Source organism: Diadema antillarum, unplaced genomic scaffold (genome assembly GCF_040938485.1).
Source record: "Diadema antillarum isolate AM-2024a unplaced genomic scaffold, OU_Dant_1.0 seq00001751_RagTag, whole genome shotgun sequence".
Taxonomy (NCBI): Eukaryota; Metazoa; Echinodermata; class Echinoidea; order Diadematoida; family Diadematidae; genus Diadema; species Diadema antillarum.
In genome coordinates this window covers 528,035-546,038 of record NW_027272433.1, presented here as the reverse complement: position 1 = coordinate 546,038, position 18,004 = coordinate 528,035, and the positions used below count along the sequence as shown (strand labels likewise).

Here is an 18,004-nt window from a genome sequence, read left to right as displayed (position 1 = left end):
CTGTAAACTTATCCTTTAGTATGTATTGTGACGTAATTTACGTATTCAATTTCTGTGAAATATTTATAGATGTTTCCATTAGAAATGAAAAAATGAATGAATGGATGAGCGAACGAGCGAACGAACGGACGGACAGACAGACGGATTGATAAATGAATGAATGAATGAATGAATGAATGAATGAATGAATGAGAGGTTTATCCATTATAGCTTCTTGGAGCTGGAAGAGGGATAACCTCATCAAGACTCAAGACTCAAGATATGAAGGTGTCCGTTATAGTAAACAGTTTAGTCAGTCTCAATGGTGAGATGGGAGCACAGCTGTGTATCGAAAACAGTGGCGAAATATATATTATGATAATGTAGTCAATGTGAGAACCGTCACGTATTTCTTCGACACACGTTTATGTCCTGGTAATAAAAGTTGATTACGTGCTTACCCATGTATACCTTTGACACTTTTTGAACTTATGTGAATATGAAAGCTTATCTAAACAATATGAGACAAAGATGTGACAGCTAAAGCTCAGTGGAACTTGAATTAATGGTAACTTCAGATAGAACGTTCTGGTTATCGTTCTGCCTAAACAATCAATTACCGCACGGGCAGATAAAAGGTAAAATGAGAAAATGACATAGTTATTAGACACAGAGTTGTTAAGCGCAACTGTCATGGACAGCACGTGAACGTTTACTTTGCCTTACAGTGCAATGAGATAACACTTTAAACATTACAGGGAGCTTGCTAACTTAAAACGCGAGTTGGATAACGTAAGTGGGTGATATCTATTTAGTTTTATCGTGTTTATGGTTGTTTTGTCATTTGAACCATGGATAAGCAGCGAGCTGGCTCGGATAGTTCTAATCCTTCCTTTACAAGGGCTAATTCAGCATTAGTCGAGAAGTAAAAAAAAAAAAGACGTCGGGTAGCAATCAACCAATCAGGTTGTTTAATCAGCTGTTACCATGGAGAATGCAATCAAAGCATCTTAAAATGATGATAGACGTCGTCATGAAACAGGTCCCATCTTACCACGTCAACACCGCTGAAACTCTTGGTATGCAATATTCTCCTCGCGGAAATTTTTATTTGCGTGTCTTTGTGTTCGGTTTAGTCTCTTCAGTAAAGAAACCTCGCCATTGCGTACTGCAGAACAAAGGAGGAGTAAGCACTTTTACTTACACGTAAAACACTGCGAACAAACAACTGCATCGTTCCCATGAAACACAGGCCGAAACAAACGCCAGAGCAGGGAGGTAAGCTATGAAGTTTCCATTTAGGGGCTGAAATAAGTATTTCCCCGGCGAAGTAAATGGGATATAGGAAATATGCTAGGAATTGTTCCTGCTATACTGGTCTTTTGCTCATACCCGTTGATGTGTTGTGCTACTTTTTAGTCGATTTAGGAACGCTTTTTCTATAGTTATTGAGAATGTGGTGGTTTTTTTTTTTCATTTACTTTGAAGGTTCACGTACGATCTTATGTACCAGATGTTATTAATAGAGATCCATCAAACAAGTTTGCGCTTAGACGTTTTGACCATTAACTTGACTTGGAAACAAATTCTACGGAAATGCAACCCACCAAACGTCCTGTCTAGGGTACCGAAAGCTTGATAATTATTAATAATTTATAAAACCAAAAAAAAAAAAATCTCGGAAATGTACTAGGCCATATTCACAAACTGATCATGACGTACATTTCACAAATCACTTTCTTTGTCCTGCTGTAAATCAAGGGAAATAATGTAAGTGAAACAATGCAGTTAACAATATCTTCTACCACTCGATAGCAAGTTTAATTCCTCGACAGGAGCGAGGTAATATCATGAATACAACCTCTAGCAAACTCGCAAAAGCGCCGTCCTCGGATTGCGTGAGACATGCAGCTGCTTCAAAACTTTGCCGCAAGAGTGCGCTCTTCAAGTAATCTTCGTGGCTTACATTGCTCACCCATGTACAGTCACAAAGACTGAAGAGATCAGTGCCCACGGGACGGGTGCTTCTTCAAGAGTCTTTGATCGACGCTTCAACATAGAGACAGGGGAATGTGCAACTGCGTTTCATATTCAAGGCGATTTTTACAGTGTGTAGCAGAGGGGGAAAACACGGTTTAGAAGCTTTATGAAGAACATCGTACATGAAATTAAGAGATCAAAGTTTAACATTTGACATTTTGTTATTTTCACGAAGCGATGACATGTTAGTTGACCTGTTTTGCATGCAAATTACATAAAATGATGCATTTCACAAGTCTACCTCTGTACCTTGATCATTTTTTTTTAAATGCTATATAGATGCGTTCATAACTTAGAACCTTCTTACCTTCAGGTACGCTTAAGACCGCAGTATGACTGCTGTATGACCGATCTGAAATAAACTAGCGTGTTTATTCTTAGGTTATTGTGATTTATTTCGGATCCAAAGTCGGTCAGTCGTGCCACCGAAAATCGCATTGTGAGCGGTGGCCTTTTGTAATAGTTCAACCTAATGATGTTCATGAACATTACACAAGGCAAGTAGGTCCCTACGTGTGCCGAGATTTCGCTCTGATTGTTATATGTGTAGCCCAGTCATATCTTCTTTGCTTGAATGGAACAAGCTAGATGATTCAATCAGATCAGCTTCTTCCATAGGCCTATATTCTTTTTAAAAGATTTTTTAAACAAAGTTGTTATTTATTTTAAATCTACTCATCATTTTTTTTTTGGTGATATCTATTAATATTCCTGCACATAATAGCGACTTGATCGGTATTTCGGCATTCTGGTGAACTCATGTTGTGCCATGTTAACATATAACATGTTCTATGTTACTTTGCAATGTACAGTATATACCTTTTTGTTTTATCTTGTACGTACGTTTTGATATAGTTTGCATAACTATGTTTATCAGTATCACTCAGGGCTCCGATGGAAGACCATGACAAAAGATTAGAAATAATCTTTTTTTACAGTCAAAGTAAAAGAATGCTATAGAGAAACACAATGACACCTACTTAAACATGTTAAAAGCAAGCTTGCCGAGTGTAGCTACATATGAGCAACTTTGGCCATTTTGAAAAATGTGACCCAAGTTTGTTGAGTGAAAAAAAAAAGTGCTGAGAACCTCGACTGCAACAAAACAATTTATTCACCAGCGTCCTCCCATCTTTTGCCTCAGCCGAAGACAATGCCTCAGAAATACAGAAAAATGGGCGCCCATCATTTGCATGCGATATGTGAAGAGATTGCAGTAATTTCGTTACGTACATATCTCGTAATTTGTTGCATGACCAGTATGATTTTAGGCGTGCCTGAGCTTTTAGTGTGTGTGTGTGTGTGTGTGTGTGTGTGTGTGTGTGTGTGTGTGTGTGTGTGTGTGTGTGTGTGTGTGTGTGTGTGTATGTGTATGTGTGTGTGTGTGTGTGTGTGTGTGTGTGTGTTTCCTTTGGGGTGAGGGGAATAAGCAATTCTTTAAGGGCAAGGTTTGCGTCAACTCAATTTGTCACAAATTTCTGCATTTTATCAGAGTCCACGATCAGCTTACACTTTGACTACATTCTCCTCCTTCCACGCATCATTCCATGCTTCTACCTATCCACCCGGAGAGTCCCGTTCTTCAATCACACACGTTGCCTTAGCAACTGTCTGGAGTCTCGTTTCTGCACCATCAATATATGATATATCGTCACAAAAATAGAGAAAAAGACAGACTTCACTGATGAGAGAAAGAGTGATTTAATGGTTGACTTACAGTTTCTCATCTTTAACACAAAACAGGTTCATTCGTTGCATGCCTATTATACAGGCATCATATACTCTACCAGGTTCGTAACGAAATTGTTTCTAACAAGTTACTGAACAGAAGTGATTTATAAACGGAATTTCTTCTCAAAGCAAAATCGTACATCGATGAAAGCAGGTGGGTTAAAGTAGGAAATCAGTACAAATGAAATGGATTTATGAGATTCACGAGAGTGTAAATAGAATCATATTCGGCATTAACGTGCTCTTAATATCTGATGCTTGTAATAATAGATCAAAGGAAGACGTCTCATCCAAACTGTTCGTGCAAACGTGAAATATCCACGGAATCATTTGTCTCAAACATTCATCAGGGTTTCGTTTTCTTTGTGTAAGGCACATGAGAAAAATGATAGGCAAGATAAGTATTTTCTGTTGGTATTCTTCATTTTTTTCCGGGGTGGGGGATTTGTGACATTAGGGAAATGCCTATTCGCAAAACATAACATTTACAATAATAATCAACACGATGGTTATGTGATTTGGTCTGCAGAAACCACGACGTTGAGTTACTGACAGTCACCGCTTTTGATCTTAACTTGTGTGATCACGTGTTTGTTTGTTTTTCTTTTGTTTTTATATGTAAGGGACTATAACTTCTTTTGCAAGACCCTCCCGAACAGTCGCTGTATGAAATGAAGTAACGACATCTGATACATTCCTACACGATCTGGTTTTCTATGCCTCATGAAAGATTTCCACCAGCTATGGACACCAATACCGTTCTAGAAATTACTACAAAAAGCGGCATTTTCCCTAACTTTTGTTGTTATTATAGTGATTCAGGTACATACAGTTATGATTAAGCCTTTAATAGGCACCTGTTTATAGTATGCGTACATCATACGGTGGAAGACAAAAAAAAAGTCCTGTAAAAATATAGTGATGACTTGAAAAGATAGAGAGATAAAAAGAAAAAAAAGGAAGAGAGAGGGAGGGACTGAGGAAGGAGAGACCAAATTATTAAAGCAGAGTAACTTTCATCATGCTCGTGTGGTCCAGGAGTGCAGTCATGGCTCGTTTAAACGGGAATCAAATCAACCTCGAGAAGATCATCGATCTCACGACGAGGACGACGTCCACGGTCCTCATCATCATCGTGATCGTCGTGTCCGTGTCCATGTCCGTGCCCGTGCCCGTGCCCGTGTCCGTGTCCGTGTCCGTGTCCGTGCCCGTTCCCGTGCCCGTTCCCGTGTCCGTGGTCTTCGTCCTCGATTGGTACGAGAATTTCAAAGCGATGTGGCTGGGGTCTCCGTGGATCATCGTAAGCTGTATAATTTTACGTTGATGCACAAAGAGAATAATTATACAAGAAGATAGCTATTTAAAGCCATAATGCAAACTGCGACAACAGAGGGCGTTAATTAAGTCATTTCCTCAGAGCCGTAATATAGAACGGCTCTGCCTTTCCTTTCCTAATGAATATCGGCAGTCACCGTGATGTCGATAGAAATGAGTTGTTTTTAATAGCCTAAATACAAGCATTGCATAGTAAACATTATGAATAAGTGTTTGGTACTACAAAACTTGAAAATGGCATACAACACACACATACTGAAGCTTTTCGACATGCACTATGTCGAAAAGCTTCAGTATGTGTGTGTTGTATGCCATTTTCAAGTAAACATTATAATTACATAAATAATTGAGGCAGTTTATATGTAAAGTTTGTGTATAATTAAGATCTCTGTTATTTCATTTCTCACAACAGTGGGTAAACAAGTAGGAAATACTGATGTTATGTGATATACCACTCCAAAGTTAAATCTATTAAAAATAGCTCAGGTTGAACAGATATTGATGAAAGAACTTTCGTTGAAATAAAGTATATAAAGTAAGAAAGTGTCATGTACCTTTTTAAATTTTGCATATTTTCTTTGTTACCAACAGGGACATCGTGTCATTTAATACCATCGTAATACCATCTAATATATGCAAATGAAATGGGGTGTGATGCGAGTTCCCTGCATTCTAGGCTAGAATATATCATTCACTTCTGGTATGTGCATAATCCAGTCTGTGGAAGTGCGTGCTTGCCAGTACATTTCTTTGTTTATTGGTGCTAAGGAGACAGCGATTACAATTTATGTGTTGTATTGATATATTTCTCGATTTGAATGCAATTCCATTTCAGATATAGGCCTAATATGTAAATGTTTTATTATCAACCCATCAGGGTTTGTTATCGGTTTGTTCAATTGTTTGTAAAATATGTTCGTTTGTTTTTTTGATCTCTACTCTGAGGGAATATATGACACGAACCTCCGGGACTCTTTAGACATTATAAGTTGGTTTGTATTCATTACTTCTTCAGATTGTAATGATAATCATTTTGTAACAAATACCATACTTAATCCCGAATGTGAGTTAGTGTGTCCATGTTCTAGAAACCATAGTACTGACGTATGATACTGATTATATACGCAGGACTACACGAAATTATGCCTACTTTGCACAATGGACTAATCTAGCTATTACCTCTTGCTGACCAAACTTAGAAGTCTCCATTCCTTCATACTCAATATCTTTCTTAGTAGCTACAGAGTATTGATTAGTATTGCAACAAATTTGAGTTTAACCCATATCTTTCTTGCACATTTCAGGAGTTGAATTGGTCATAATTATTCTTGTGTAATATCTTTTCCAAACTGGACGATTTTATTTCATTTCATCCTATGCTATTCATTCTATTCATTCTATCCTATTCTATTCTATTCTATTCTATTCTATTCTATTCTATTCTATTCTATTCTATTCCATTCTATTCTATTCTGTTCTATTCTATAGTATTCTTTTTTATTCTATTCCATTCTACTCTATTAGCTTGACTCCAATCTATTTATTCGAGTTAACATTACGTTGATGCGGAGTTCTGTTTTAATGTATTTTTATATTTTGGATGTGTGTCTAGAGGTTCGACAATATGGCTGCAATTCACTACATGTATAGAAATTCAAACTTACACAAGATGGCGTGCGAGTCACGGCTGAACCAGAAATTCCGCTCCTCCAGAAACGTCAGAAGCTCTCCGTAATGCTGTTCTAACGCGCCTAGTGTCGGGCGGCCACCAATGATAGCACGGCCGTAGAATTCTCGTGGCTCTGAAACTCGGATCAGATGAATGTCAGACTTCTGTGAATGACAGAATGAAAAAAGTGGGATTTTATTAGATTATGATCTTAGCGAAACGCGGATTTGAATATCCTGAAAACATTCAAAATCAAAATAAGAGAAAATGGTGATAATGCTGTTTATATGATTCTATCTGGTTCTGTTTTCTTTTACAGCATTTGCGACGGCTAGATTTTCTCTGATTTCTCTGATTTCTCTGTCCAGTTTGGAGGACGTGTACCCCATTTTATTATGACAAAAAACGAGTTAAGAGCGATGATGGTCATTCGATTGCTTTGTCTTCACTAAATATTCAAAAAAGGGGCCCGAACTTTGCATAAAGAACAACTAATGACCACAAAACCTGCATTCAATAATTATGCAAGTTACTAACATTATGTGACATGGACACACAATTCCATCGCTACACAACTCTCCACACGTATGCACAACACTGGGCACCCCCCCCCCCCCCCTCCCAACTCGATGAGTGGCTATCCTCGTCAAGGATGTGATTACCGGCTAGCTGTGTCTCTGTCATATCTAGATTTATTGTGAGAGTGGGACTTTCAGTTAACCCTCCATGTACTGAATTCTGAAATGCCCATAGACTTAATACGCAGGCCACCAGGTTCCCGTACGGATAGGGTTAAAGGAGACCTCCGGATGATTATTTTTTTTCAATCTTTTACATTTGAACAACTATGATATTATCTATACTTATTTGTTCATTTATCTATTTGTTTGTTTTGATTCAGTAGGGTAGCTCTGTCAGTGGCTAAACACTGTTATTCTCAGAGGCCCTAGACATACAATAACGTACATCACGAAATACATACATTGTAGACACATTAAAAGAAAATAACATGATATACAATTAGGGTACACTTACAACATGGCCAGATAGTTGACTATTGCGGAGGTAGAAAAATAGATAATCAACTTCATATTTAACATTGCAATTCACTGAGAAGTGATATGTTGAGACATAACTGAGAAAAAATTGAAAAAAATATATAAGTGTCTAGGTTACAGCACATGTATATATTGCATAATCCATAATTCTTCATTTCACATCATATTACATAATTACAATCATACATTTATCAAAATGACATGAAATCTTCTTTCTCGGAAACAATCAACACACAAAAATATACAACATTTTAATGTTTCCAGGTTAGCGTGCCTGGTCAGTGACGGGGCATTAATCTGCACATTACTTGAATATGAGACCGTTCTGAAGCAAATAATTTTCACACAACAGTAGATATATAATGTACTCTTAAATGAATCCCACAAGGATTGGAACAATCATCCCTCAGCATTCCCACTGATTCCCACTGATCGGTTACTAGCCATCCCCTTTAAAGACAGGCTAGCTGAATAAACATAAATAACCTGCTTACAATACCATTCTTTCATTCATTATATAACAACAGAAATAATATATCATAATATGACAGAGAGAGAAAAAAATCCTGTTTCAACCTCAATCAGTATCATATCTGATGATATAGAGTACTGTTGATATTGAGTATGGTACTGAGTACGGAGTTTCAGAATTTTATGGTGATTGGGTTGAGGAATACAAAAGTTTTCAAATTCTGTGTTAGCAATGAACAAGGATGATGACACGGCAGCCTCACCATAAGAGGAAGCAGAATGGAATGAAAGAAGAAGGCGCGAATGCATTTCACACAGTTGAATTTGTTAAGCAAGCGGTATTGAAATGAAATTACACTGCTCCACTTCTGAAATTGTGTGGGGCTCCTATTCCATCAACACTGTTCAGTGTAATTTGTTTAAAAATTTTCAGAGCATAGATTTCCCTGCCCAAGAACCACAATAAAATCCACAAATATATAATTATATGGAGTTGTCAATATATTATGTACTAGGCCTGCATAATGCAAAATTGTGAAGATCGTCTGGAATACGCCTTTAAATAGTGGAAGAGAATACAATAAATGAGGTTACTGCATCATAACTCTTCAAACTTTGCTTGTGCTGTCACTATTCGGTAAAAAGAGCATAATGATAGAACTGTAAAGTCTTCCATAGCTTTTTTAATTCAAATTCATATTTTAATGAAACTTCTATATCACTCTGTTCCATATAATTTTAGGCATGTTGAAATGTGGAACTGCACCTTAAAGGGTGTGTACAGTTCTGGTCGAGGTGAAGATTTAGCTTTTAACGTTTTGCGAGATATTCAGAAACCACTCTATGAGATATCAAAGAGCATGCAGTTCTAAGGGGTATCAAAAGTTTATTCGATGAAAATCGGTTTTGAAATGGCTGAGATATCCAAAAAAAAAAAACAAGGTGAAACAAAGAGATCCTTATAAAGTTGTAGCATGTCGCCTTTTATTACTAGTACTTTTTTGGATATCTCAGCCATTTGAAAACCAATTTTCATCAAATAAACGTTGAATCCTTCTTAAGGTTACATGCTCTTTCATATTTCATAAGAGGCTTTTCATTATCATACTTAGGAATGTTCAAAACATGAATACCTACCTCAACCAGTACTGTACAGTCCCTTTACAGAAAGAAAATAAAGAGCGTGAGTATGGTTTTGTGAAGGATGTTGACTAACGCACATTTGACGGTGGTGGCGCTGTAGCCTGTGATTCCGAGGGAATGTAGAATAGCAGGCTGAAGAACTGTGGGCAGCATAAGAGGTCGTCCGACTCCTCCGGGCAAACCAAGGAGCGATGTCTGTTCTCTTTCACAGTCAGGATGATAGGGGTGGTTTGCTTGATGCCATTGTCTACAGGCACACACACACACACACACATACACACACACACACACACACACACACACGGACATACACACACACAAACAAAATAATGAGTAATAGTAAAAACAAAAACAACAACAACAAAAAACCTTATGATATTCAAAAGCACTGTCTAATATTACAAATATATAAAACTTGTATAAGGGCCCGTCCAATGCTCGAGACGTTTTTTTTTTTTCTGATGGTGGCCCATTCCAGCCACCATAATCATCAAATGTCGCGGCCCGACAACGATGAAATTAAATTTGGTGGCCCGAAAAAAAAAATCAGATAAATAAAACAATTATTAAAACAGTACAATAAAACATGATAATTTTGTAAAAACTCCACGTATGTGTAAAGAGTTTTTTAAATGAAATTGTTTAATTAAACTTTAACATTACTATTAACCCTGATAGTCATGTATGAAAAGTATGGTAACGGACTTTGAATAATACGTATTGTAACTATAATTTTACAAGGTCTTCAAATTCAATATTCAATTGAGGCATAAACCTAATTTCCATGACACTACACCTAGGTCCCTATTCATAAAATCATTATATTCAATAATCATACAGGGGCGTTGATACATAGTTGAGAAGATAAAATTTGGCAGTGAAATTTGGCCAAGAGAAAAGAATGTTTACATTTGAAAACATAGTCGTGTGAACACATGAAATTTTTGATGTCGGGTCACCAAAAAAACACACCATTCATTTCTTCAAATCGGAGGCGCGACATTTACATATTGATAATTATAGTCTAGGGGTCCCTGGCCGTGGGATTTTTCTCTAATGTTGAGCCCTGAGACTCATATGTGACCCTGCACCACAAACCAACAAAAAGTCCCCCAAAACAGATTTTTAGTTAAGGGCAGATATTGAAAGAGGAGATTCTAAGCTTCAAAATGATGTATAACTCAATTCAGTTGGACTCTCCTAACCTATTTAAATATTGGAAAGAAAGCACACACTCTGGAAAGGTGTGAACTGAGAAAAGAGGCTCTGAAGTAAAGGGTCTATTCAAGTGCTTAATCTTTAGAAACCGTGCTGGCTGTGCAATGAATGGGACAAAAAAGAAAAACAGGATGTACACCACCGTAGCAACAACGAGGAATTATGAAAATGAGCATGCTTAATCAACATATTCTGTCCATAATAAATGCCAACTTTCAAGATGGTAGCATTATCTATTCAAAAGTTATTAGAGTTGAAATTGAAGGGTGTGTAAAGGATTTTAAAGAAAATTATAAAAAGAGGGTTGTGGAAAAACTGTTGAAAACACACTTTCCTGTTCGTTTTAAGACCCTAAACTTATGTATAATGTAGACGAAGAATAACTCTTTAAGAAAGTACTAAAAACTCAAGATTGACTTGGTTGACCTGTTTCATCCTTTTGAGGTTCTCAAGCAAAATCAAGGGATGCGACTTTGTATTCGTTTGGTGATGCGTGGTCACATATATCTATATGTTAATTACGGATATAAAAAAAAAGATACATCTTTCGTAGCTGTGGAAATTTTCACCTATTTCGCGCGATATTAAACTAGCGCGAAAAAAAAAGCACCAGAATTTTATGCGCGTTATGATGCAATATACTATTACATCTTTGATTCCGCAGAATTTGAAACACGCTAAAATAAGATTATCTTACCGGCCAAGCATTAATTTTATTTTCAGCGTATGCATGATTAATTATTTGTAAGAAATAACTAGTTAAACGTGTTAAAATGACTACCAATATATTTCATAAGTAATTTTGTCATTATATTGTCGTTGAATAATTATAGTAATAATGTAATGTATAGTTGTTATAGCAGATAATATTTTCTCATCGTCATAGTCAAATTATGTGTATGAGATATTCGTCACATAACTGAGGTTGATGTAAGGCATGCACCAAATTTACCGATTACTAAACAGGCATAATCTATAAACAGGCATGTTCAATAAAATTCTTTTTTTGTTGACATTGGTCCAAATTTGGCACGCAACATTTCGTCTGCACACAGACCTTTCCACTCATATCTACTAAATTCCAATCCTCAGTCTTTATTTTTTCTCCCTGTATTTGAAGCAGAGGTCTTGGATATTATTAATTCTCTTTCCCCCAAGAAGAGTGCAAGTCACGATGGATTTTCTAATCATCTCATAAAATGTATTATAAATGAAATTCTTTCACCATTAGTCCACATTTTGAATTTGTCTTTACTTACTGGCATTGTGCCCGCTCAAATGAAAATTGCCAAAGTTTTACCAATCTATAAGAAGGGTAGAGAGGATGAGTTGGGAAATTATCGACCAATATCATTACTGTCTTCTTTTTCTAAAATACTTGAGAAGGTGGTTTATAATCGTTTACTTAAATTCTTAAATGAATGTGATATTTTAGCTGATAATCAATTCGGATTCCGGAAAAAACATGCAACCACTCATGCTATATTATTTGTAGAGAAAGTTGCGAAAGCTATAGACTCAAAGTCGCATACAGTCGGCTTGTTTCTGGACTACTCCAAGGCCTTTGACACAATAGACCACGAACTACTTTTGTACAAATTAAATCATTACGGCATTCGTGGAAAGGCCTTGGAGTGGTTCAGAAGTTATCTTACCGAAAGAACTCAGTTTGTTACTGTGAATAACCACGACTCAGAAATAGGTTCGATTTGCTGTGGCGTTCCACAGGGCTCCCTCTTAGGTCCTCTTTTATTTATTCTTTATATTAATGACTTCCGCAACTCATCCTCTCTGCTGTCTTTTCTTCTGTTTGCGGATGACACAAGTCTTTTTTATTCTCACTCAGATCCTTATGTGTTGCTTGATTCTGTGAATAACGAACTGCAACTGGTATTTGAATGGATACAGGCGAATAGATTATCGCTCAATATAAACAAGACTAATTATATGGTTTTTAGTAATACAATAAAGTTTCTTCCAGGTTCAGTATTAGTGAATGGTTTGCAGTTAAATCAAATAGATTCAACAAAAATTTTAGGTATTTATATTGATAGTAATCTTTCTTGGAAGGTTCATGTTGATTATTTATGTAAGTTGTTGTGTAAAAACGTTGGAGTTATTCACAAATTGAAGTACCTCTTCCCCAAGCCAATATTGCATTCCCTCTATTCAACTCTATTATTACCTTACTTAAATAACGGAATATTGGCCTGGGGTAATTGCTCTAAGACTAAAATCGATTCGTTATTTGTGATTCAGAAAAAGGCCTTGCGGATTTTAAATTGTGCACATTTTTTGGATCATACAGATGAATTGTTTGTTTCCAGTAAATTACTAAAAGTTTCTGATTTGTATTTGTATCACGTTGGAATTTTTATGTATAAGTTGAGCATTGGCGATCTTCCTAGTTTATTTTCCTCAATGTTTGTTAAAAACAGTGAAATTCATAATTACCCTACAAGACAAAGTGGATCATATCACTTTTCCCCCGTTCGTACAGTTCTAGCCCTTAAGACAATTACTTCTACCGGTCCTTCTTTCTGGAATGAGTTAGATTCTGTTCGGCTGCAATCAAGTTCTCTAAGTTCCTTTAAGCAAAATCTAAAAGCCAATTTTTTAGAATCTTATGTATAGTTACTTGCTGTGACCATTTTGATATATCCGTTCTTATTCTCAATGATGCCTCGCTCGGGTGTCTTCATTTGACTTCATTTGACCACATATCTTTGACCAATAGTACAATTTTATGGAGCATTGAATCCCTGAGTTTTACCTTGAACATCATAAACTATTTTGTACATTCTGTAGAGTTTATTATTATCTCGACATACCGATTTTCGCTTGTGTTTCGTTATCTTTCGTATAATTAGCATGTTGTACTAAACGCTTATACTGTTTCTTTAGAACCTACATCCTACAAGCATTGCTTTTTAGTAGGTTCCTCATATTTACACATCATTTTATTACATGTCCTTATACATTTGTGAAATTATGTCTAAAATTGAATGTTGTGTTATACATATTTTACTCCGAAATATGAAGCCTGAATATGGAATATGAAGCCTGAAATGGAATATGAAGCCTGAATATGGAATGTGGAATATGGAACTTGAATAAAACATTTTTTTAAAAATGCGATTCCTCATCGCGTTCAAGTTGACTGTGATAAATAAGTTCGTGTTTGCTTGGTTGATACTAAATTAGAATATGAATGTACTTGAAAATCTTTGCTCCGTACAAAAACTTAACTAATAGAACAACGGGGAAAAAGCACTTAACAACAGCAACAACAAAGAACCCTGCTGATTGTACTATAAAGGCGAACGGGAAGTGAAAGTATATTGTGTGCATTTCTTTAGGACAGCAACGATGCATTGAACAAAAACAAAGTATTACAAGAACCATTACCGTAGAAGTAGTTGTTGAGGTCCATGTAAACACTCATTGTAGCGGATGATATGTTGCAGGTCGGCGCAACCTTGTAGACCCACGCGCCTGGTTCGACACGACGCTTGAAGAATCCATCACCATAATCCTCCAGCAAGGTGTACTCGGGACATGGAGATCCTAGTTAGGTCGGAGAGGTCAACATCCCAAACTTATTGATTAACAGGTTAATCAACAAACTAATTGGTTGATTGATCTTGTAGAGCAGTAGCAACACTGAAGAGGCTACCCTGGGTAAATAAGACCTCATTATTATTATCTATCAATTTAGTTTGATTCACAGAGTGTGATTTTTCGTCTCAACAAAAAAAAAGGAAGGAGGTGAATAGGCCTGAAATGATAATCATGTAACTCTTTGAAATTGGATGTCCCTCCCCCCCTCCACCACCACCACCACTACCAACAAAGTGGAAGAAAATCCATCCCGTATAAATGAAAAATTGCCTCCGAGTAAAGGAGCTTTGGTATCAAGTTCACTGATAAGATTAGTCAGACGTGCGGAATATTCAAATTAATCTCAACGAACATGACAAGAAGGGATAATCAAATCATCTGGAATCTTATCTTTCTTACTACGCACATCTTATCCATGATACTCTCAACAATAGCGAAGTTTTTCAAACTTTTCTAGGGGTATTCATGCAAACTTTCATTTCACCCCTCGATGGAAAGCGGAGTACGCTATACTTCAAATCTGTAAACAAGAAATGACATGGCAATCTGTTAAACACTTCCTTTGGCTCATCCTACGCTTCCAAACTGCAGATTTGAGTAGAAAGGGTGGTTACAGTATAAATCTTGGAATATCATACCCCCAAAAATTAAACCCACATCAAACTTTTGGCTTGTTTTCCAATGTTGGACAGCTTTTTCACGTGAAAGACGAAAATCGGACGCTGTTTGCAGGTTAGGAGAGGGGTTTGATATGATAATTATGATGCTCATTCAGCAGGCTGTATTTGTAGAATGGATGCATTAATGTATAGATATTTGAAGGAGATGTCCCACACTCACGGGCACATTGACGGATACCGTTCGGTGGAGGCGTGGGTGTAGGAATGGGTGTGGTCACAGGTAGAGCGGCCGCTACTGAGATGACAGCCGTTACAATCAAGGGCACTAGCATGGTTGCAGTAGTAAGACACTCGGCTCTGCCCTTTCAAAACCTGTTAATAGCTGAAATTACATCGAATCGGAACTCAAATCGTCATCCAAGTACTAGATTTCGCATTAGATTTTAGTAGATCTTACCGTTACAACTAGATTTCCTGCTGTTTACAGTCACATCTTTATGTTTATAGATTTGAGAAGCATAATGTCTATAGGGCTTTTTACACTTGTGTTTCTTAACCCCGGACTTTCTCTGACCCAGGACTATCGTTAGTCCCGTACCAATTTTTTCAGCTTTTTACACTCGCCAATTAGTCCCGTACTATCTCTTGTCCGGGGATAAGGAGAAATCTGACCTTTTTACACTCGTATTTCTTAGCTCCGGACTTTCCAAACCACATGAATATTCATAAGTACGCTGTGTACTGTACACGTACACGCACGCACCGGCAGCACTTGATTACCTCGTTTCTGATTGGTCAGTGAGGGTCGGACTTCGTCTCCGTCGCTTAGCCCCGGATTATTTTTTCGTTCTGTTTACACTCACTTGCTTGGCACCGCAATTGCGGTGCTAACCCCTGCTATTTTGCAGGGCCAGATAGTACCGTACTATCGGTGGGGCTAGCCCACTTTGGCAAAAACGAGTGTAAACAGAAAGTGGGCTAACGATAGTCCCGTACCAACGGTGGGGCTAAGCCCCCCCCCCCCCCCCCCCTTAGCCCCACCGTTGGTCCGGGGCTAAGCAAAAATTTACAAGTGTAAAAAGCCCTTATTTGGTGGGTTGTTTTTTTTCATTGATTTATAACGCGTTATCAATATTAGATGCTCGCGGAGGGAAAATTTACCTCTTTCCCCGGAGTTCAATAACTTACCATGCAGTTGCATTTGTATCATACTGGCTGATATCGTTTTCTTGATCGATTTCAGTTTATTCTTTTACAGTTCTTTCGAAATTTCCCTATTCCGTTTTTATTCGGTTATTCTATTGCTTCAAAAGAATCAATGATGTAGGAAGGTACTTTACTGTAACCATTTCAGATCATATGTCATTTCGAGTAAAGATATAAGAAAATCTGAATACATTAATTTTCCCATGGCTTAACAAAATGAGTGATAGAATGCGCCCGAGCCAACATAATGTGATAAACATACAATTAGTAGGCAATACACATTTAAAAAAAACCAGCATGATGGGTATCCTTCGGCAGGAGAAAGATGATGCGGCATTGATGCTGATGAGCATAGAAAATAGGACGCAAGGAAGATTTGGGCTAAATTATGTCCTTGGAATCTCTCAAGCACCCGCAACGTTTATGTCTCTATGTATAATCATTTTATTTTTGTATTTTTACAGTTATAGGTTATTTGTTAATCTTTGCGTACAAGCTCCATTTTATTTTGGATGTATCCCACTTTTTTAGATTAGCGAGTCTTTTCGTTTCAAAATTTGTACTAGATCCTTTGCCATCTGCCAGACACGAGAACGCACAAGGATTGACCGGCTGAATACTTGGCTCAAAAACCAGTTCTGTTTGTTTTTTGTTTGCTTTGTTCTGTTTTGTGTTAAATTTCATTTCATTTCATATCATTAAATGTTTCAGCATGATGGTACAAATCAACAAAATAATGCTATAAAAAACATGCACATTGATTCATCATTTATTGCTTATTGTAGCTAACCTTTGCACGCGAGAGCAAAGAAGTCATCGTAACAGAATATCAGAAATAGAATACAAGGAAAACTCAAACTACCATACCGAAGGATCCCCAACACGCCAAAACCATGTAGGGCCTCATTAGATACATAGACAATTAATGACGATGATTTTGATAAATAAAACAACAAACTATTTCACAAAACAAAATATTGATAGGCATGTACACACGTTACGCTACTGAAAAAAAAAGACAGAGGAAAGAGAAATTGTGGAAGATAGTGAGAACGAAAAGGAGAAAAAGAAATAGAAAGGGGTGCACGTCACGAGTTCGACACCCATGAATAACACAGCCCAAGAATCATACAGCCTGAAAAGCACTATTAAAACACTAAAAGAAAACAAGGCCCATGAAGCTGACACATTAAAGGGATTGTATAGTATTGGTGGAAATGTGGATTGGGCTTTTAACTTTTTGCGAGATACCAAGAAACCACTAATAAAATAATACAGATTATACGATTCTAAGAGGAATTCAATGTTCATTAGATGAAAAATCGGTTTTCGAAAGGGAGAGATATCTAAAAACAAAATGAAACAAGGGGATCCTCATGAAAGGTGGATCACATTAGCATTGCTCTGTTCTGGATATCTCCGATAGTTCAAAACCAATTTTCGTGAAATAAACGTTGAATCCCTCTTGGAATTACATGCCCTTTCATATTTCATAAGAGGTTTCTCATTATCTCACAAAAAAAAAAAAAAAATGTTAGAAACCTGAGGTTGGGTCTGAACCAAAACTACACGATCCCTTTATAAGCCCGTGCTGTAATGTAATGGGCTGTTTTGACCTATGTAGTGTCGAACTCATGAGCCTTATTTGCTTATAGGGCGGTATTCTGAAATCCTTACTAGCAAGATTTTTCTTCTTAACTAACCCTAAGTCAGGATTTTTTCCAAGTGGTATTCTAAAGATCTTCTTAGAATTGCTTTACATGAAAATTGAACATCGACTTTGCATCCTTTCATAGAACCTGGCACAGATTGTGTCATGTTGGTTATAATTTTCACACTGGTGCAACTACAGACACGACAATTACACCAAACTTTGCCTCACAGGACAAGTAAAATACTAGAACATTGCTGTG

At 37.0% G+C, this 18,004-nt stretch overlaps 1 protein-coding gene and 1 long non-coding RNA gene across 2 annotated transcripts; both read right to left on the bottom strand.

Moving 5' to 3' along the window:
• Positions 1 to 4,963: 4,963 nt before the first annotated feature.
• LOC139712013 (uncharacterized) lies at positions 4,964 to 9,633 on the bottom strand. Its single transcript, XR_011709550.1, has 3 exons — positions 9,504 to 9,633; positions 6,750 to 6,918; positions 4,964 to 5,055 (listed from the first exon to the last, which is right to left on the bottom strand). It is a non-coding gene; the product is annotated as an uncharacterized lncRNA (long non-coding RNA).
• A 4,366-nt stretch (positions 9,634 to 13,999) lies between these two features.
• LOC139712023 (uncharacterized) lies at positions 14,000 to 15,250 on the bottom strand. The gene is made up of 2 exons (XM_071623862.1): positions 15,106 to 15,250; positions 14,000 to 14,211 (listed from the first exon to the last, which is right to left on the bottom strand). Exons 1-2 carry the CDS (start codon positions 15,215 to 15,217, stop codon positions 14,000 to 14,002), a joined length of 324 nt encoding a protein of 107 aa, XP_071479963.1. The 5' UTR covers positions 15,218 to 15,250.
• Positions 15,251 to 18,004: the final 2,754 nt, after the last annotated feature.

What these genes read in the sequence shown, in the direction of transcription:
- LOC139712023 (XM_071623862.1), bottom strand. Translation starts at nt 15,217, where the DNA reads ATGCTAGTGCCCTTGATTGTAACGGCTGTCATCTCAGTAGCGGCCGCT. An exon ending in CGGTATCCGTCAATGTGCCC is followed by an intron (nt 14,212 to 15,105) that starts GTGAGTGTGGGA and finishes CGACCTAACTAG; the next exon opens with GATCTCCATGTCCCGAGTAC.